This window comes from Bufo bufo, chromosome 8 (genome assembly GCF_905171765.1).
Source record: "Bufo bufo chromosome 8, aBufBuf1.1, whole genome shotgun sequence".
Taxonomy (NCBI): Eukaryota; Metazoa; Chordata; class Amphibia; order Anura; family Bufonidae; genus Bufo; species Bufo bufo.
The window spans coordinates 160,430,956-160,452,210 of record NC_053396.1 but is presented as its reverse complement, the minus strand read 5'-3'; the positions used below and the strand labels follow the sequence as shown (position 1 = coordinate 160,452,210).

The 21,255-nt window shown below is 44.1% G+C and overlaps 1 protein-coding gene across 1 annotated transcript; it reads left to right on the top strand.

Annotated features, from left to right (window-relative positions):
- Window positions 1-1,247: 1,247 nt before the first annotated feature.
- On the top strand, window positions 1,248-16,918 carry FHL1 (four and a half LIM domains 1). The gene is made up of 6 exons (XM_040442092.1): window positions 1,248-1,397; window positions 8,105-8,286; window positions 11,282-11,456; window positions 14,247-14,416; window positions 14,698-14,884; window positions 16,518-16,918. The coding sequence occupies exons 1-6, from the start codon at window positions 1,376-1,378 to the stop codon at window positions 16,670-16,672; spliced, it is 891 nt and encodes a 296-aa protein (XP_040298026.1). The 5' UTR covers window positions 1,248-1,375; the 3' UTR covers window positions 16,673-16,918.
- The last annotated feature ends 4,337 nt before the right edge of the window (window positions 16,919-21,255 follow it).

Below are 21,255 nucleotides of genomic sequence, written 5' to 3'. Positions count from 1 at the left end.
AGTAGGTGGCCGTGAACATTACTATACAGATAAAATACCATGAGGCACCATTAAAGAGAATATCTTTGGAACAAGTAACTCGTTTTTCATGCTGAATTATATTGAAATAGTATTTGGTGGCAGAACCCCTATAAAAAGCACGTAAAGTAAGTGAAGATGAGTAAATATTATGTGGCTGAAGTAATTGTATAGCTATATACACTCACTAGGGCTCAGACTAGACTCCATCATGTGTAGACGTGGTACGGTTAACTACAGAGCACTCCAGTATTGGACAAGGTAATCTTACGGATGCACTGCCCCCAGTGGATTGGGGTTCATCCACATTATGTGCCCTCTTGACCATCTCATGGTGCCATAAGTCTCAGTATGAAAGCTTCCACGCATTTGTGACTTTGAAACTAGCAATAACATGGAAAATAAGAAAAGTAGCTTGAATTAATGTGAGTCAAATATGCTGATGCTGCTTAGAGTAAAGTCTGGCAGTAAAGCAGCTTGTTGAGGTCTCTGCATTGAGGAGGTTGGAGGAGATAACTGTAAGGCTGGGTTCAGACCTGAGCGTATTCGATATGCGCTTTTTACAGGCATTTTTAATGGGCGGAAACAAGCAAACGCCCATTTAGGCGCGTTCCCGCTGAAGTCTATGGGCGGGAACGCGCGACAATACGCCCCAAAGAAGCTCCTGTACTTCTTGAGGCGTAGGGTGTTTTACAGCGCGTTCGTATGCGCTGTAAAACGCTCAGGTGAGATCCATGCCCATAGGGAAACATTGGTTTTTGCCTGTTGAGCGTTTTACAGCGCGTAGGAACGCGCTGTAAAACGCTCAGGTCTGAACCCAGCCTAAGTTTTCATGTTTACCATAGAGATGAATGGAGCAGCATCGTTCATGTTCTTCCATTGCTACATCTGTATGGGGAGACACAGGACCCCCGGTTTTCATGATCTGTGGGGGTTATAACAACTATTATCCCCTATCCAGTGGATAACTTTTTGTGAGGAGGAAGGCTGTAGGTGTAGACAGGCTTATAGTTTCCATTGATGAACCACGCAGATCTTCTCTTTGATCCATGAGTGGGATATTGGGTTTCATTAAGGGGAAGGGCTTCTATCGGCTTGGATGCTAATTTAGAAATTGGAGTAGTTGTGTGGGCATTTTATGTGTCCACTTTTTTTTTTTTTTTGGACCCTATTCTTCTCCCAAAAGATAACCAAAAATGGTCTTGCTTTTGAGAGAGGATTAAACATGAAATCCCCAGAGAGGGGTGTGAACATGTGCGTCTGGCTCCTTATTAATAGCTGCTGTAAATGTATGTTATCAAACAGGAGGCTGTATCTGCTTAGGAAGGGACAATTGTCAGAGTGACCACTTGTTACAATGGCTTTCGAAAGACACTCAGGTAAATAAATGGTACTTTTCTGCTATCAGAAGCCGTTCTAGGACCTGTCAAAGTTGCTTTTGCTTCTTGCATTTTTCTTTTAGTTTTACGTGACTAGTGGCTGGTGTGTTTCCCATATTAATTGCTCTATTCAGCTGTTTGCTTCAGTGGAATGCTTCTTATAACCTTCATGTTTATGGTTTGCAGATGCACTTCTATAAGAGTTCTGTAGTGTATACCAAGAACGAAGTAAACTTTGAAGGGTTAGAGAAAGTTCAGTCATTTATCTGTGCTGCAGTTATAACAGATTTGTTCCATACAAAAATCATTTTGCAATTTAAATGTTTTTGATGGTCTTTGATTTTTAGAATTATTTGCTACGCTTTTATGTTTTTTTTGTACGTTTCTCTTATACGTAAACCAAATAGTGGGTTTTAAACATCAAGCAAAGTGCGATGAGAACGCTGGATGCATTACAGTAGGTTTCCATAATGGAGTTAAATTGGAAGAACTGAGCATAGTTTGTGCTTGATGTCAGCATGGAATCATCTGGAGATTAGGTTGTTTGTGCTGAAGCCGTGAGATAAATGTGCAAAATAAAGTGTCTGGATCTGTTGTCTGCATCTATGACTTATCCTGTATATGGAATATCTTCATCCACTGACAATGCCCTGGTCCGTATCAGGATGCAGTTCAAGGAGTTTTTCAGTTTTAAGTTAATAGAGCTTTGTAATATACTTTGTTTCCGTTCCTCACCATTTTCAAGGTATTTGTTTTCTGTCAGTGAATGAGGACAATTTATTAGATTCACAGACTGCAAACTGGCACATAACTAGTACTGCTGTCAGCTGAGAAGTGGATACAAGTGGATCCAGTCTAGGCAGTGTTTTGTGAGTTAAATACATAGCCTAGAACTTATACATTGTGGCAAGCTATTGGTGAAATTTAAAGCGTACCTGAATTTTTAAAAAAAAGTTTGCATAATGGTCTTTGGACAACATAACTGTGAAGGAATAGGTCTTTTTGGGCTTCCATAGTGTCTTTTTCAGCCTAATTATTCCCCTATTCATCTGCACAGTTAGATGCATTTCTCTCAGAAGCAGGGGCATCTCCCTTTTGTGGAATCTGCCAGCACTGCACTGCTGTGACGTCCTTTCCCTTACTTCCCACTATGTTTGTTTTCAGCACCGGAGCTCACAGGACAGATAAGGAGGGAGAAATCACACAGTCAGTGCCAGAGGTGTCTATCAGTGGCTAAGGCTGCTTTCACACAGTGTTTAATCAGTGATTTCCATCAGTAGTTGTGAGCCAAAACCAGAAGTGGAGGCTACAAAGATATAAGGTATAATGGAATTATTGGATTTGCACCTGTTCTGTGTTTCCGACCTGCACCTAGATTTGGCTCAAAATCACTGATTGTGTGAAAGTGGCCATATTCTGCTCTCCCAATGTAGAACACATGCATGCTTGATCAAGAGTGCATGTGTATGAGAGCGTTCAGAGAAATAGTGCTCACTAATATCTATCTAGGGTGTATGGCCACATTCAGGGTGAGTTTACACCACCATTGTATATTTCCATTAGAGGAGCAGACCAATGAAAATAATAGAAGTCCCAGATAAATCAATAGATAAGACTTCTGTGTGAAGAGCTATGGATACAATGTGATTAACACATGAATGTTGATTGCTTCACATGGTAAGGACTGTATCGTCTTTCATTACAGTAACCGCCTACCTAGTCTGTATTACCGCCAGCACATCTACATAGTAAAAATATTCCTGAATGACACCTCTGCTCCCTGTCTGATAATTACACAGGCCGCCAGCTATTCCAGAAGATAAATGAGAGCAGAAACGCCACGTCCATTACTGTACTGTGTAAGAATGTTAGATGATTGGCAACTGTTGTCAGGGCTGTAAACAGCTGAAAACCACGGCCATAGCGGGAGCCTTATCATCCCGAGCAGCCACTTCCCTGCCTAGGAATATTATTTACCCTGCACCCTGGATTATCATTTCTAAGAGCTCCAGGTTCATATGCAAAGTACATTTGGAGTGAGCACAAATATAAGCCGTAGACTATATATATACGATAGATAGATCGATTAAATGATAGATATTAGATAGATATATATTGGATAGATAGGTAGATAGATATTAGATATTGCTATATACTAGATATGATAGATTAGATAGATAGATAGATAATACTGTAAAGCCATATGGTAGGTCTCTCCCCCATAGCCAGTGAGTCGATGGATTTGCAGAGTAGCAATAAGGGCAAATGTCCACAAATGTCCAAAGTTCCTTTATTCCAGGGCATTGCAGTGGCCTCCAGAAGGCTGAGGACAGATGCATCCTGTCCCCTGCAGTGGTCTGTATAAATGGATGATGACCATAGCTGTGCCTGGCTTGCTTCTGAATTCCTGTAGATTGCATCTAAAACGAGAAGGTCGCTAGGAGAGTCATCTCCAGTTTGGTGGCTGCTGACATTAGGAAAGGTCACAGATCCACTCTGTCTCCAGACTTTTATCTTGTAACCCCTTCTTTAGTGCCGCTGCCAGCATTTTGTCATGCCCTAACCCACTTTATTTAGCATCCGATGACAGAAGTTATTTTGACAGATATGAGAACTGCGAGGTGCTTGACTTTACTATGGTGTACTATATCGTCTTATTTCTTGTGATGGGGGCATTAAAACAGGGTTTGCCTCTGACATTTGTAACACTGAACATGCTTCATTTGTGAATTAAAAAATGAAAAAGTTATGTAATCTTGTTGTGTTTTTAAGATCTATACTTGCTGTCAGCGAATGGAATTATTTAGAATCTGGAAACTGATCATCTATGCTTACTTTCAAGGCTTATGGGCTTGTAATTTTTTTTAATGGACGTGTTCGATCCGCATTTTCCACGGACAGCACACGCACCCATGGATTTTAATCTTTGTTCACACATCAGCATTTTTTTACCGGACCGTGGGTCATTAAAGAAAAATCACGGAGACATGCTCTACTTCCGTGATGCGGACCAAACTCACCCATTGAAGTCCGTGGGTCTGTGAAAATCACGGACACAACACAGATGGTATACTTGTATGGTCCGTTTTTCACTGACCACTGATAGGAGATCATTTTCAGCTGAGGAGTGTCCATGGAATATGGATGGCACACAGAGGGTAAAAAACAGATGCACGGACCAAACACGGATCCTTCACAGATGAAACACAGAATTATTTTTTTTCATGGACATCAAATGGACATGGAAATGTCAAGGATGCCTCAGGCTGCTTTCACACAGTCAGTGTTTGATCAGTGATTTCCATCAGTGATTGTGAGCCAAAACCAGGACCGGGTCAAAAACGCAGAACAGGAGCAAATCTTTCCATTCACAATCACTGATGGGAATCACCGATCAAACCCGTGTGAAAGCGGCCTTAGACCGTGTCAGTGTAGACCAAGGATCAGCAACCTCCGGCTCTTCTGAAACTACAACTCCCAGAATCCCTTTCACTTCTGTTGGAGATACAAGAACAGCCGAGTAAGTGTGCATGCTGGGAGTTGTAGTTTCACAGCAGTTGGAGTGCTGAAGGTTGCTGTAGACAATGCTCTGCGCACGATCCACACCAGGAGCAGCAGAAATGTCACTCTCCTGGCCATGGACTTCTTGCTGTTTTCTTCCTTTCTCCGATATATTATAATAAACTGCAACTGTGTTAGCAGCTCTAGACATCTAACAAGTTTCTATTCACTCACAGCAATCAGACAATATTTCATAATGAAATGATGAATCTGTATACACTGGGCAGAATATAAATTTAGATACAAGGACCCTGAATAATTTAGGCTTTTCATCCCTTGCCAGTTTAGAGATAATGGAGCATAATGTCCCTATGATCATCAAAGTTCAATTCATGGGAAACCGGCCTTTAAGTCTTGGGAACAGATTTGCAACATTTTAATAATGAAGTTACATCTGCCAAAGGCGAACATCTCCTGTGTTTTTCTGTGCCAGACTTCTTAAAGGGAACCGGTCACCATTAAAATGTAGTCCAGTCTGCAGGCAGCATATTACAGAGCAGGGGGAGCTGGGCAGACGGATATGTCGTTTTGTGGGGTAGAAGGCCCCAGCACACAACCGTATCTTGCATCTGTGTCCAACACAGTGAACTGTAGTACTTTTTGACTGCAGCGAGGATCACGAGTTTCCCATTTCATACCTGAATTCCTTTCTCCATAAGATATTTGCTGGTATTTGTCTGTGCCCTATGATCAGCCATGCATGTATCATGCACCAGTGACAGGTTTTCACATCCTATGTGATTTGCTGTTGTCACTGAGGGATCCTCCGTAGATAAAGTATGGGTATTATGATAAGGTCCTCTATCTCCCTTGTGAAATTATGGCGAAGCAATGCAGTGTCTGGGTTTGAGGTGGTCCCAACACTACGCTAGGTCCCTCAGACACCATATTGGAGGTTTCGCAGCTTTCTGAAATGGATAGTAGAGCGTAGTGCACCTAGGGTGGCCAGAAGTCTGGTTTTAGGCCAGACAGTCAGGTTTTTAGACTTCTGGTCCTCCATCCGGTTCAAGGCCAGGACGGACAGCCAGAAGTCCTCCTTTTTTGTGGTTAAGCAGACAGCTGGCGGCCTCCAGCTCAGACATGGTCACTTCAGGTATCCCCGACAGGAGGCAGGGCTTGGCAGCACGTCCAGATCACAGTGCGCTGTATCGCCTCCAGCCCACCCTGAGCCCAGCCCACCCCGCCTCCAGCCCACACTGAGCCCAGCCCAGCCCGCCTCCAGCCCACACTGAGCCCAGCCCAGCCCGCCTCCGGCCCACACTGAGCCCAGCCCGCCTTCGGCCCACACTGAGCCCAGCTCGCCTTCGGCCCACACCGAGCCCAGCCCGCCTTCGGCCCACACCGAGCCCAGCCCGCCTTCGGCCCACACCGAGCCCAGCCCGCCTTCGGCCCACACCGAGCCCAGCCCACCTCCGGCCCACACTGAGCCCAGCCTGCCTCCAGCGTTCAGGCTGCTTTCAGCAAGTTGATTCAGCCTGAGTTACTAGATCTGTAAGCTGCCCACGCCATAGGCACTAATGCAACCCCACACCATCAGAGATGGAGGCTTTTGAACTGTGCACTGACAAGCTGGGTGGTCCCTCTCCTCTTGAGTCAGCAGCACACCATGTTTGTGGTTTCCCCAAAAAAAAATTTTTTTGATTGATCTGACCTTTGCCTCATTCCAATTTAAATGAGCTTTACCTCAGAAAAGACAGTGGTGTTTCTGAATTGTGCTGACATATGTCTTCTTTGCATGGTGCAGATTTAATTTGCATTTCTGGATTGCACGGTATACTGTGTTCACAATGATTTCTGAAAGCCTTCCTGAGCCCATTCAGTAATTTCCAGTGCAGAATCATCATGTCTGGTTTTAATGCAGTGCTGCCCGAGGGCCTGTAGATCACTAGCATCTAATACTGACCATCGGCCTTGTCCCTTGCACACATGGATTTCTCCAGATTCTATAAATCTTTTGATGATATTATGTACCGTAGATGGTGGGATATTAAAGTTCTTTGCAATTTTACGTTGAACATTTTTCTGAAATTTGTTCCACAATTTTTAGATGCAGTTTTTTGTAGATTGATGAACCTCTGCCCAACTTCCAAGAGACTTTGTCTAACAAATTAGACAGTTAGATTTAACAGGCGATCAAGCTGCCACCAAGTTCTAAATGTTAATTTTTTTTTTCATGAAATGGTAAAATGTCTCACTTTCGACATCTGATACATTTTCAATGATCTAGTGGGAATAAATTATGGGTTTATGAGATTTGCTAGTGAAAGTACGTTTAATGAATTTAATGAGAATGCTAAAGCACAGTGTCAGATAGCTGTAACATGGCTCCAAGACCCAAGCCAATGCAGTTCTACTGAACCTAATCACGATAACCATAAGACCTTGTCTAAGGAGTCTTGTATACATTCATTTGTAACCAGAGGGTGTGCTCCGAATGGATGATAGGTATGGAATATGTCGTTGCTGTATGATATAGATACATTATTTCCTGATGTGTAAATGTGCACACACGGGCATAATTATAGGGGATGCAGAAGTCACTCAGGGGTCCTACTACCATGAATTGATTATGTTGTTCCTGTAACTTTTATACGTTGTACCTGTCGCCTATATTTTATGTGTCTACCTGAGCCTGTCTTAACGTGTGTTGCTTTTCCAGTAACATATATAACTCACAGTCCAAATAATTAAATATTAATCCTTTGAGTATTTCCCATGCTATATGCAAATTACGCTAAAAGAGTCAAATCATACTTTCTTGCCGTGAGAAGAGTCATTTTTTTCAGCTCCGCCTCAGAAACGCCCACAGAACTTTATTCTCGCGGCGCGCAGTGACGTGAAGAGGCGGGAGCATGCACAGTAATATCTTATTGGTCAACTAAAGGAAGGGCAGTGCAGAACTTCTGAGATGACATAAGATTAGTGTTGAGCGAACTTCTGTTTTCAAGTTCGGCGTACAAGGTTCGGATTCAGCTTATGGTCCAGGGTAGCGGAATCCATAATGGAATTCTTAGACAGCCCGAACCTTGTATGCTGAACTTGAAACCAGAAGTTCGCTCATCCCTACATAAGATACTATGTGCGTATAGATCTTAAAGATGCTGACCGCTTCCTTTTAACTCCCTCAATTTCCATTGTTTTCATAGGTCCGCGGCACTATAGTGTGGGCACAATGTCCGACCGCCTGGACTGCCACTACTGCAGAGCTCCTCTTCAAGGGAAAAAGTATGTGGAGAAGGATGCCAACAAATGCTGTGTAAAGTGCTTTGAGAAAATCTGCGCCAACACCTGTGCTGAGTGCCGGAAACCCATTGGAGTGGATTCCAAGGTTAGAATGGGAAGGAAGGGGTTAAATGTGATGCCAGTGGCTAAGTCTTGTGTATATAGTGCCAATAGTCATGCCTCTATGTCAGCTTGGAGAAGTATACAGGGGAAAGGCACTTCAGTGTTGGCATTGGATCCCCAACCTAATGTAGGTCTCCATTTTGGGGTTGTTCACAAGTTCTCGTTGACACGGTGCAGTTTTAGAGGCATGCTTATTTTCTAAACTGCCCTATGTGAACAAGGCCTCAGACAGAGTTGTATCAGTGTCAGTTCTATACTTAAAAGTTCTTACAAAAGTTGTAAAATGTCACATTGAGGAGTTTTCACTGCAAATGTCTGGCCAGTCCCAAACATGGTACAACACGCTGCAGCGCCTGTTTGGTTTCCCCAGTGATTAAATACTGCCACCTAGTGTTGAAATTACCAGTTGAAAACCATATAGGAAAAGGTTGATTGGCGTAAAGAAGGGATGCTCAATCTGCGGCCCTCCAGCTGTTGTAAAACTACAACTACCACCATGCCCTGCTGTAGGACGATAGCTGTAGGCTGTCTGAGCATGCTGGGAGTTGTAGTTTTGCAACAGCTGGTGGGCCGCAGGTTGAGCATCCTTGGTGTAAAGTAACCATAAAAATAAAAAACTGGAAAGAAAGAATTACGTTTTCTGTTCATAGACTGCAGTTTAATAAGTTATGTTGGAATTAATCCTACCCTTTCTCCAGAAACAAGTGCGTTAACCGCAGGGCCTAGGTTCCATCTCAGTTGCAGTCCAGTAATAAATAAAAATCAAAAAGAGTAAAACCAATGGTAAAGAACAATTTAAACCTAAACCATAGATACAGCATTTGTGCATCAAGCTCTGTTCACACCTGTGTTGTGGTTTATACTTGTAGGGGATCTGTTGCATGCGGCGTTATACTTCCCACCAAATTTGATGGAGACTCTGAGTGCTAATAATGTAGTAGATGATACTTGCAGTCCTATGTAACCCCCTAAATAACACAGTGATAGCTCTTCAAGTACACATAAAGCAGTAGATGTTGCCTGCAGTCCTATGTAACACCCCAGATGACACTGTGATAGCTCTTCAAGTACACATAAAGCAGTAAATGGTACCTGCAGTCCTATGTAACACCTCGGGTAACACAGTGATAGCTCTTCAAGTACACATAAAGCAGTAAATGGTACCTGCAGTCCTATGTAACCCCCTAAATAACACAGCGATAGCTCTTCAAGTACACATAAAGCAGTAAATGGTACCTGCAGTCCTATGTAACACCCCAGATAACACAGCGATAGCTCTTCAAGTACACATAAAGCAGTAGATGTTGCCTGCAGTCCTATGTAACACCAGAGATAACATAAGGCAAAGGAGTTCTCCGGGATTTACATATTGATGGCCTATTCTTTGAGACTGGTGGGGGTCCGACTCTTGCACCCCTGCCAATCAGCTGTTTGAGGAGACAGAGACCCCGAGACCCCCCCCTGTGCATGGTATTGCAGCTCAGCCCCATTCACTTGTATAGGACGGAGCTGCACATAGGCCACTTGACCGATGAATGTGACATTACTGGCCTAGGAAGAGGCATAAGCGCTCACAGAGGACCGCGGCCTCTACAGAAACAAAATAACCATTGGGCAGCACACGGAAGGAGGGGATGTAAGTTCCGTAGACAGCACCAGGCCTATGGTGCACTTAAATCGACCCTGGTGGTCGCACCCAAAATCGCCGTGTACCCATATCCTAATCCTTGTTAGCGGCAGAGGAGCCGGCTGTGGTACACAGTTTCCACAACGCCGATGGAAGTTAATAGGAGAAACGCTAACAGCGTAGCACGACTAGTACGCGGTTTCCGTAACTCCTGAGATGGGCATATCCCTTTAAGGGCAGGCCAGACTACATCATCTAACTGCTGAGGAGAAACAGATTTGTTTAGTCCAAAGCCCAGGAACAAGAGACAAGCAAAGCTTGAAGACCAATGCCTGAATATCACAAATGTGTTGGCATGAACAGCTGGTAAAGCCATTTTTGAATTTGAACCTAAACTTTAAAGTGAATATCCACGGTTTATCCTCTTGTCATTTTACGGTCCAGCTTTCTGTGTGGATTTATTTTCCTCCATATTTTTATTGCAGACAGTGCCGTCTCATCTGATAGAGTTCCATAGACAGTTATAAAGTCACTTGCATACTATTTAATCGATGAGTTCCATTTTTGCAATAAGCTCCCCCTGGTGGTGGCTGCAACCATCCATAATTCTATCATTTAAAGGGATTGCCAAATGATTAGATATCACATTTCTCTGTTCGATCACCTAAAACATGCTTGGTATGCTAATGAATAGCATCGGTACAGGGAGGAGGAGACGGTCCTGTTACTCAATGGGCGTCTCCTTCTCCCTAGCGCTGTCCAATCGCAGCCAGGGAGAAGTGGGAGTTGTTTTTTTTTCTCCCTGGCTGTGACGCTCCCTGCTGCGATTGGACAGCGCTAGGGAGAAGGAGACGCCCATTGAGAAACGGGGCAGTCTCCTCCCTGTACCGATGCCCTACATAAGCTGCTAGTTATTTCATAATGTCTGGACCCATGAGATGTCCTCTTTAAAGGGGCTGTGGCATGAAAGATATTCTATATTTTTCAAACCAGCACCTGAATATTTTTGCAATTGCATGTAATTAAAAAGTTTGTTTGGCTACTAAGCTTTATCTGTATAGCGCCACCTGCTGCTTGTTCTATTCCTTATTTCACCGTCCTCCCTGAGGTGGTTGCACATGCTCACTATAAATCTTCAACGGCCACCTTCTGTTGGTGACAGTTACAAGGAGAGAGCTACAGCACAAAGGACACGTCCCCTGAGCGGCCAGCCTGAAATAAATCTAGCAGAACAATTGAAGAAATGAACGGGGAGATCTCTGGATCCATGGGAGATACAGGGCTGGTTCTAGCTTTGTTAGAGATGGTCATGTACTATATGAGGTCTGATTTTCATTTTTTTCATTTGTAGGAGCTGCATTATAAGAACCGTTACTGGCATGATAGTTGCTTCCGCTGTGCCAAATGCTACCATCCTCTGGCCAATGAGCAATTTATTTTCAAGGACAATAAAATTATGTGTGCTAGGTGCACCACCAGAGAGGACGCCCTGCGCTGCAATGGATGCCACAAGCTGATCGAGCCAGGTAAATGCAATAGGACAACGGATATTCTTATTCAGAATAATACATCTCTCCCCTGAACACTGGTTGGACCCATCACCATTAATGTCCCAGTGGGTCACGCTGGATTTCCATTTGCATTTTTTGAAGCTAAAGCCAGGAATAGATTATAAAGCGAGGACTGGGCTTTCTCATCTTTTTGAATCGACTACTACCTTTGGCTTAAAAAAAAAAAACCTGAACGTGGAAACACAACCTTAACCCGTATGAGCCTGTTCATACTGTGTGTATTTACGTATCCGAATATTTAAAGGTCTTTTCCATAGTAGCTACAGTGGCTCTACTGGTGACCACAATCACATTTCACAAATATAAATTCATTGTACCACTTACACTCACCTTGCAATGTAACAATTCATCCAGGTCTTCCCGATTTATGAATATACAAGAACAGTTAGGCCTCTTTCAGACGGGCGTCCCAGATTTGCTCCGGATGCGCCCTGGGTGCATTGCGGGAAAACCGCACACAAATTTCAGTCAGTTTTGACTGTGACTGAGTTGTTCAGTTTTTAGCGCGCGGGTGCAATGCGTTTTGCACGCGCGTGATAAAAAACTGAATATGGTACACAGACCCGAACCCGGACTTCTTCACAGAAGTTCGGGTTTGGGTTCGGTGTTGTGTAGATGTTATTATTTTCCCTTATAAACATGGTTATAAAGGGAAAATAATAGCATTCTGAATACAGAATACTTACTAAAATGTTGCTTCAGGGGTTAAAAAATAAAATAAAAATGTACTCACCTCATCCACTTGATCGCACAGACGGCATAGTCTTCTTCTTTGAGGACCTGCAAAAGGACCTTTGATGACGTAATCACGCTCACCACGTGGTGATGTCAGTGCAGGTCCTGTTGAACGAAGATAGAAGATCCTTCCTATCAGATATTGGGTCATATCCTAGCAATACGCCCCCTTTAACACCCCTGTGTACCCTTTGGACTCTTTCACACGAGCGTGTGTGTCTCGTGTGTAAGCATGATCCTCTGTTCTGGACACTACTCCCCTTGCAGGAGCGCAGGGCATTATACCGATTTATAATGCTGTGTGTCTCTGCATAACCTTATTGCTACAGAAGGTCAAGCAGAGGCACACAGCATTATAAATCAGTATAATGCCCTGCGCTCCTGCAAGACGAGCAGTGTCCTGAACGGAGGCTCACGCTAACACACGGTGTGATTTCCAGACTGCACGCGCTCGTGTGAAAGAGCCCTTACTGCAGACTGCTGGCAGTTACGAATGAAGAATTGGCACATCATAGAGCCGTGAGACTAGATGCCCCAGCATTGTTATTGCATGGGGAATGCATGAAGCTATTAAAATGGGCGTCAGGAGCGGTGACGGGTCCTCTTTAAGTTACACCTCTGCCCATAATTATACAGCTACGTAACACATTTACGTAAGCAGATCAACCCGTAACAAAAGTTAATAAAAATCTGCATATACGTTATGATGTACTTTAAGGAAAGTACGGACTTTCCTGAAAAGGGGTTATCCGTTTCTGATACTTATGACCTATCCTCAGGATAGGTCATCAATATCAGATTGGCACATTTGGGGCTGAGCTGCAACTACTGTAGGTGACCAATGTACGGTACTCACAGAGCACCAGCCTCTTCTGACAACTATTTGGCGGGGGTACCGGGTGCCGGACCCCCGCTGGTCTGATATTGCTGACCAATCCTGAGGATAGATCATCAATATTAAACGGATCACCCGTTTAAGAATAGCCAGTAGGGTTGAGCAAAGAGCGTTTTGGATCATAGATCTGAAGTCGCTTCATTCAAAACTTTATTTGAATACTGTACCGAGTCCCGTCTCCATACAGCATTCAAATGTATGTTCTTCGCGGAGGTGAAATTTATGTCCGAAGACATTGATTATTCAACTTGAAAACCACTTTAAATTTGGGATCAGAAGTTGGCTTCTGTACCGGCTGGCACCTGGGTACTGAACCCGACTTGGGATGCCAGTTTTAATCGTTTCAAGTTGAATAATCGAAGTCTGAAGTTATTCCACAAAGTCTCATGAGACTTCGGACAATAAATTTTACCTCCGCGAAGCCCATACATTTGAATGCTGTATGAAGATGGATCTCGGGGCAGCATTTAAACAAAGACTATGATCTGAAGTGTGCGTCACTCAACACTAATGGCCAGTATTTCCCTGATCGGTGTCTAAAGGGCCCTTTACATGGGCCAAGAATCCGCCAGATAATCGCTAACGCGCATTCATAGAAACGCTCTTTAGCAATTATCTGTCAGTGTAAAACTGCCACTAATTACCTGATGAATGAGTACAATGCTCGTTAATCGGGTAATAGATTATTTGTGCAGACACAAAAATTGCTTTTACCGGCAGCAGATTGTTCTGTCTAATCGCGCTCTGCTGCCGGCAAACAAGGATTCTGTATGGGGGCGAGCAATGGCATTAGCGATCACTCCTCCCCATACTGTACATGTAAAGGCAGCGGTCTCCTCCACTGACGAGCAGGCGATTGACAGGAAGAAAACGTTCCTCCACGGCAATCGCCTGCTGTATCGTCCTGTCAGAAGGGACATTAAGACATCTCATTCGGCAAGAATCCTACTCTGATGATAGATATTTGGCTTGGCTATTTTCTCTAGTCATGTTCCAAGGCTTTTTGTAAAGTTGGACATTGACTCTTCCAATAGGCGGCGCTAGCGAGACAGTTCTTTCTCTGAGAGGTTCCTCTTTGCATATAAAGTACTTACATTTGCCTCTTTTTGTTGCAGGTGGTCGCAATGTGGAATACAAGGGAACTGCCTGGCATGAGGACTGCTTTAAATGCAGCAACTGCAAGGAGGTCATAGGGGCAGGAAGCTTCTTCCCCAAAGGAGCAGACATCTTTTGTGTCAACTGCCATGAGCAAAAGTTTGCTAAAAACTGTGTAAAGTGTAAGAACGTAAGTGTTCATACTGGTCAGTCAACTTGCAGGAGATTAGAAAGCGGGGCCGCTTATTTTTCTCCTCCTAAAACAGCGCCACACGTGTTCCTGGGTTGTGTCTAGTATTGCAGCTCAATCCCATCCAAGTAAATTGGAGGCGACCTGCAATACCAGACATCAGCCATGATGACGAGTGGCGCCGTATGGAGTCATACCATTTCAACAGTTGTCCAAAAGATATACCGTAACCCATCGTTCTAATGACATGACGACCCATCAGTATGCGCTTTCTTTTCCAGCCGATCACATCTGGAGGGATAACCTATCAGGATCAGCCATGGCATGGCGACTGCTTTGTGTGTGAAACTTGCCACAAAAAGCTCGCCGGCCAGCGCTTCACCGCTGTTGAGGATCACTACTATTGTGTGGATTGCTACAAGACGTTTGTAGCCAAGAAGTGTTCCGGCTGTAACAACCCTATAACAGGTACTGACTGCACGAGCGCATCACGTATGTATCGGGTACATGGAGATGCTGCTGCTGCTGACCTAATGGCGGCCTATATTCAAGAGAACAGGATGAAGCTGTAATCTGCGTGCAGACACACTGAACAGGCTGCAGCGCTCGCGAGAGTGCCCTCGCTCCTTCAATCGTCTGATCAGAAGATGTGCCGTTCCTCTATTTATCCTACATTGAAAACAAGGCACTATCAGTTGGGGGCGTGTCCCTACACGCTGACCAATCAGTACCACCAGTGTCAGACTGTAAAGGGACACACCCCCAACGACAAGAGGAATGGTAACGGCCCAGTTGTCAATTTGATATAACATCCCTCTGTTGTTCCTCCTAGAAAATGTATTCAGCAGAGTTCTACGACAAGATGATCCAGAATTACTGTCGTATGAGAGTACAAGTATATAGCCAAACGGCCATGTCAGGAAGGTAGAGGAGCGTAGTGCATAGAGACTATAAATTGAACTCAATAATAAACCAGTAGCGTTGATCGCGAATATTCTAATCTCTAAATTTTATCGCAAATATTGGCACTTCAAGAATATCTAGAATATAGTGCTATATCTTTGTAATCCGCGAATATTCGAGATTTTTTTTCATCAGTACCCATGATCCCTCACTGCTTCTTGCTTGTCGGCCAATGGGAAGGCTGCAATATCTTTGACTTTAGGAGTAGTGGTGATCGCAAATTTTCCGATTGCCGATTTTCGCAATCAAGAAAATAAAGACGAGATCACGACTATTCGTATAATTTCGTGAATTCGAATATTGCCCCGCCACTCATCACTGTAAACCAGTAGGGGATAAATAACGGACTGCAGCAGTGACCTGTCTGTCTCAGGGCTTATGCAGACGAACGCATTTTGTTTCCATGTCCGTTCCATTTTTTTGTGAATTGGATGTGAACCCATTTATTTCAATGGGTCCACAAAAAAATGCTGACAGCACACCGCATCCATATGTCCGTACCGTAGCCCTGCAAAAACGACAGAACATGTCCTATTCTTGTCCGTTTTGCAGACAAGGCATTGTTACAAGGATCCGCAAAAAAAACCCAAAAAAACGGATGCAATAGGGATGTCACACAGACGTCATCCGTATTTTTTACGGACTGCAAAATACATATGGTTGTGTGCATGAGCCCTTAGGGAGAGTTCCCTGCACAGTCTGACGCTGGCAGCACTGATAGTGTCAGACTGTGCAGGGACCCCCCCAACCGGTAACACCCACAGGGAATAATAGAGGAACGGCACAACATACCATAACCATGGATGTTACAGAATGGTTATTACATGGGGAATTCAAGCACTAAACAGACATGTCAGGAGAGGTGACAAGTCATTTTTGCAGAGCAACTGTTTGCTGCAGTTTGTGGTCTACTTGTTGACAGTTTCCAGGTAGGAACTAGAAATCTTTCTGTACATAGGACAAAGAAAAATATCAGATTTTACATTCAATGTCTATATAGTAAATCAGCAGCAGTATAGCCTTTATATTCTGCTGCTAGTGCCAAGAGCATCAGTCACTCCTCTGTAAAGTCCGGCACGAATGTTATGCATTGATCACCTACACAATCTCCCGCTAACAGAACTCTCTCCTTTCACAGGATTTGGAAAGGGATCCAACGTGGTGAATTATGAAGGGCACTCTTGGCATGAGTATTGCTTCACTTGTAAGAAGTGCTCCCTGTCCTTGGCTAACAAGCGTTTTGTACGTCATAACGAGCAGATCTACTGTCCCGACTGTGCCAAGAAAGTCTAAGAGGGCACTCCGGAGATACGGATTGAAATGATTTAGTTAAGAGTTAATATGCATGACATTTGGCCTTGTTCAATGATCTCTTTATGAAATAAGAACTATATGCATGCCGAAATCTGTTCTAGCTTCCTTTAAACAAATATATCTTAAAATGTTTTGTGCACCTTGTGGCTCTCCAGCTGTTGAGAAATTACAAAATCCCAACATAACCGGATATTTGGCCATTAAAGGATAACTGTCACATTTAGACCCTAATTTCAATTTTCATATATGTAGTTAGTAATAACATGATATTCCATAATCAGTTACTATTAGACTGACTTACCCCATATTTAATAAGATTCAGCCCTTAGCATCCAGTCTGCATAAAACTGCAATTTCACTATTCAGTTAAGATGGCCGCCACTGCCCTCACCCTGAGGCCTCATGCACACGACCGTTGTGTGCATCCGCGTCCGTTCCGTCATTTTTCACAGTTTAGCGGAGGTCCCATTCATTTCTATGGAACTGTGAAAAAAAACTGATAGTCCTCTGTTTTTTCTCCGCATCCGTGATTCCAGTCAGTCAAAAAAATATAACCTGTCCTATTCTTGTCAGTGGAAAACAGAGGACAGACCCATTTAAATCAATGGGTCCGTAAAAAAAAAAAATGGATGCACAACTGGTATGTCATCCGTGTCCGCTTTTTTCTACAAGACCTTGGTGCAATAAAATTATTCATTAACCTTCCTTTTTTCCCCCTGTCAGACAAAAAAAAAAAGGAAGACACAAGGAAACACAACTGAAGCTAAATCGGACACGGACCACTGAAGCCAAATCACTGACAGTGAAAAAACACTGTCGTGTGCATGAGGCCTGAGGCTAATCCCGCCTGCCCTCACTAGCCAGTAACAATAGCCTAGAAAAAGTGTCTAACTCCTAAAGGGTTAATCTCCTGCAGCACAAAGGGGTCCTCTTACCACATGTTGCTTTCATTTATACACTGAGCAGACGGCAGATCTCCCTTCCCTGGTCTGCGCTGCTCCAACTCTGCATTCTCCAGCTCTGCTGTGTGAGGGAGCGTCTGCCAAGCGCAGGGACAGGGAGAAGTGCACACAGCCCAGGCACTATTATCAGCTGCTGGGGAGGACCTGGCTTTAATCATTTACTTACAGTCCCTGGCTGTCTATAATGTGACCCCTGCACTCAGAGTGCTCCTGGAACATGCCTCAGCAACACTATTTTAAGCACAGGTAAAAGTAGGCGGTTACAGGGAACAAAAATGTGGAATTAAGGGGTAATGAATACCCACAGTGAAAAGTTGAAATAGGGCCACCAAGGAGATATTAATCACCACAATCCAATACTCCAAAAAAAAAATTATAATAATAAAAATACGGACAGTTATCCTTTAAGGAAGTTGTCTGGGGTTAGAAAAATAAAATGTGAAAAAATAGTTTTCAATCAGGGAAATGGTCCCGGCCTTGACCAAGGTTGTGTCTGGTAATACAGCTCCTTATTCAAGTGATTGGGGGTTAACTGCAATACCAGACACAGCCCACGGACAAGAGTGCTGCGATTTGCGAAATTAAAGCATTTTTTTCCTTCAATCCTTGACAACATCTGGGAGAACAGAGGCCCGCAGACTACTGATCTATAAATGTATGAACACTTTATATTGATAGCAAACATAACCCGCTCAGTACGGCAGAGCAGAAGCTTTGATGGCAAAATAAACCTGTAGAATAGGTATATTCATCTAAATATATGATGATTGCAACCGCTCCGGCCATACATCCTCATACTCCAGCATGCCTGCTATGGACACATATGTATCAACAAACACAATAAAACCTCCACCGTGTCTTTTCTCCTGCATAGTCTCTTGTTAATGAAGTTTGCATTCCATATAAACTGCGCTAATAAATGCTGTATAGCAATGGTCTCCAACTTGCGCCTCTATAGCTGTGGTGAAACCACAAACTCCCTGCAGACCGCGCCATGCTAAAAAGCATCTCCCAGGCTCTCTTTCGCCATGTCTATTTTAGTGAAAGTTTTACATTTTGTGAAATAATTCTAGTCCATATTTTCTTAGACCTCTGTAATTGGTCCTAAGGGCTCATTCGTTCGACCGTTCCATGCATTGGGGGGCCGCAATTTGCAACCAGCAATGCATGTGCACCATCTGTGCGGCTGCTGACGAGGATCAACTTGAATGGGTCGTGATCCGTCCGCACCGCAAAAAAAAAAATAGAACATGGGTGAATGGATCCGCATCTGTGATGTGGGGTGCACATAGCCGCTGCCCTCATATTGCGGACTTGCTGTTTGGGGGCCGAGTGCATGAGCCCTAAATGTAGAAATAAACTGATAACTGGGTGTTACCAGTTGGGGGCATGTCCCTGCACACCCCGACACTGTCCAATTATTGTCAGTGGACAGGGACACACCCCTTTGACAAGGGGAACTGGTAATGCTCAATTGTCAACTAAGGCTACATTCACACGTCCGTGGTGTTGCGGACCCGCAAATTGCGGGTCCGCAACACACCAGCCCGTCACCCCCATAGAAATGCTTATTCTTGTCTATCTTTTTGCGGAGCTGCGGATCCAAATAATCGGGGCCGCGCTCCGCAATTGCGGCTGCAGACAGCACACTGTGTGCTGTCCGCATCCATTCCGTCCCCATAGAGAATTGAATGGGTCCCGCACCCGTTCCGCAAAATTGCGGAACGGCATGCGGACACATTTTGCAGACGTGTGAATGGAGCCTTATTCATAAAATATTCAGGAGGAATGAAGTTTCTACCAGTCAACCCAGTTTGTTGTAAGACTGAAGAATAAAAAACACTCCCTCTAGTTCAGACAATATTCTTCAATCTTAGGGAATAATAAATTCCTTCCCGACTCCAATCCAAATCATACCTGGATCAACTGACCCATCTCAAAAGAAATACATCCAGGCCCCGTTTTAGTGAGTTCACCCATCACCACCTTTTCTGGCAGACCGCCCCTGCAGTACCACAGGTAACCAGTTGACAGGTGTGGTGCTGTTGCAGATCTCAGCTTTTCCCTATACATAGTGCAGTTTCACGTGTTGCCCTTGCAGTTGCTCCCCGATGTCCACGATGGCTATAAAACACATAAAGTTGAGTATAAACAAGAAATGGCGCTTTTTCCATTGTAAAGTTTATTTAACAGTGCACATATATTTACACAAGTAGCTGGAACTAGGGAATTAACAAGTAACAGGTACACAAAAACTAAGCATTTTACTGGTTAGATTGTCTCTGCTAGAACTTAACCAGTGTTTATACAAAAATACAGTCTATATATAGTTTACCTAAGGCACTAGCTCTGTCTGAACGATTGCTAACAAGCGGAGGCCGATGACGTGATTAAGACTAAAGGGGATTATAGCAGATGAAAGCATTCCCTCATGGCCGAAACAACTTTCATCCAATACCAACTAATAATAGGCGAGTCCACAAACTCATTGGCTCCTCCAAAGTTTGCCTGTTACATACACATAATGCAGGCGATGACAAAGTTAACGCATTTCCTGATCCAATTTTCCAGCCAATGAGAGACTTTCATCCTGTGAAAACACTTGCCACCCACCTTGACGCTTGTCTAATTGGCTGAAATATCGTCTTTCTATGACGTCCCGTGGACCTTTACGGAAAAACCCTCTTTACACAGAATAGCGTTTCAATACAGACCCGTGGAAATGTAGGAACTTCACATCTCTGGACATTCCCCGTCGGCAGACACAGCCTACTGTGCCAAAGGCAGAATACAGGCTGCTAGAAAAGACTGAGGGCACTGGCTGGGAATATCAGATTCCTCACCTGCCATCAACGTCATCCTGCCCGCACTTACTGCATTAATCCTTGCAACGGCACGCTGGAGAAGACTCCGCACTGCCAAAGCTTTATCCTTAAGCTCCCACTACAGACCGCGACAGCCTTTTCCTAGCAGAGAAACTGTCAATTAGGTCCACTTACTTTGGCGGTCGCACAAATAGGGATGTGGTTCGTGTGCCGCCCACATTTTATTTGTAGATTTATCAAGATTGGCGCTTTCTGGGGGTCTGGATATCCCCTGCGCTGCCGGAGGAGGCGCCATCATTTGATGGCCCTCATCATAAATTAGGGGCATTCTCCTGCAGTCCGTGCGCCTAACCAGAAATCTATGACATGACATCTCAGAGCCGCCGTAGATTTCTGGCTTCATTTACAGCAGAAGACTGGAGCACATGGAGATAAATTTGTTGTAGTGGCTGGCCATGCCCCCTTCCAGAAAAGTGACAAGGACAGCGAAAAGTGGCAGATGCGACAATTTTTTTAAAATTTGCGCCTCCGACTTTTTAACGCCAATTTTCAGGCGTAGAGGGGATGGTAAAATCTCTCCCATTGTTTTCAATGGATCCGTGGCCAAAATTAGGGGACTTTCACCCTTGCGTTAAAGTTTTCCGGTATGAGTTCCGTCCCCTAGTGGCTCAATACCGGAAAAAAACTGATCAGTTTTGTCCCCAATGCATTCTGAATGGAGAGCAATCTGTTCAGTACGCATCAGCATGTCTTCAGTTCAGTCACTTGTACGGTA

What these genes read in the sequence shown, in the direction of transcription:
- FHL1 (XM_040442092.1), top strand. Translation starts at nt 1,376, where the DNA reads ATGGCTTTCGAAAGACACTCAG. An exon ending in ACTGTGTAAAGTGTAAGAAC is followed by an intron (nt 14,417 to 14,697) that starts GTAAGTGTTCAT and finishes TTTCTTTTCCAG; the next exon opens with CCGATCACATCTGGAGGGAT. An exon ending in CTGTAACAACCCTATAACAG is followed by an intron (nt 14,885 to 16,517) that starts GTACTGACTGCA and finishes CTCCTTTCACAG; the next exon opens with GATTTGGAAAGGGATCCAAC.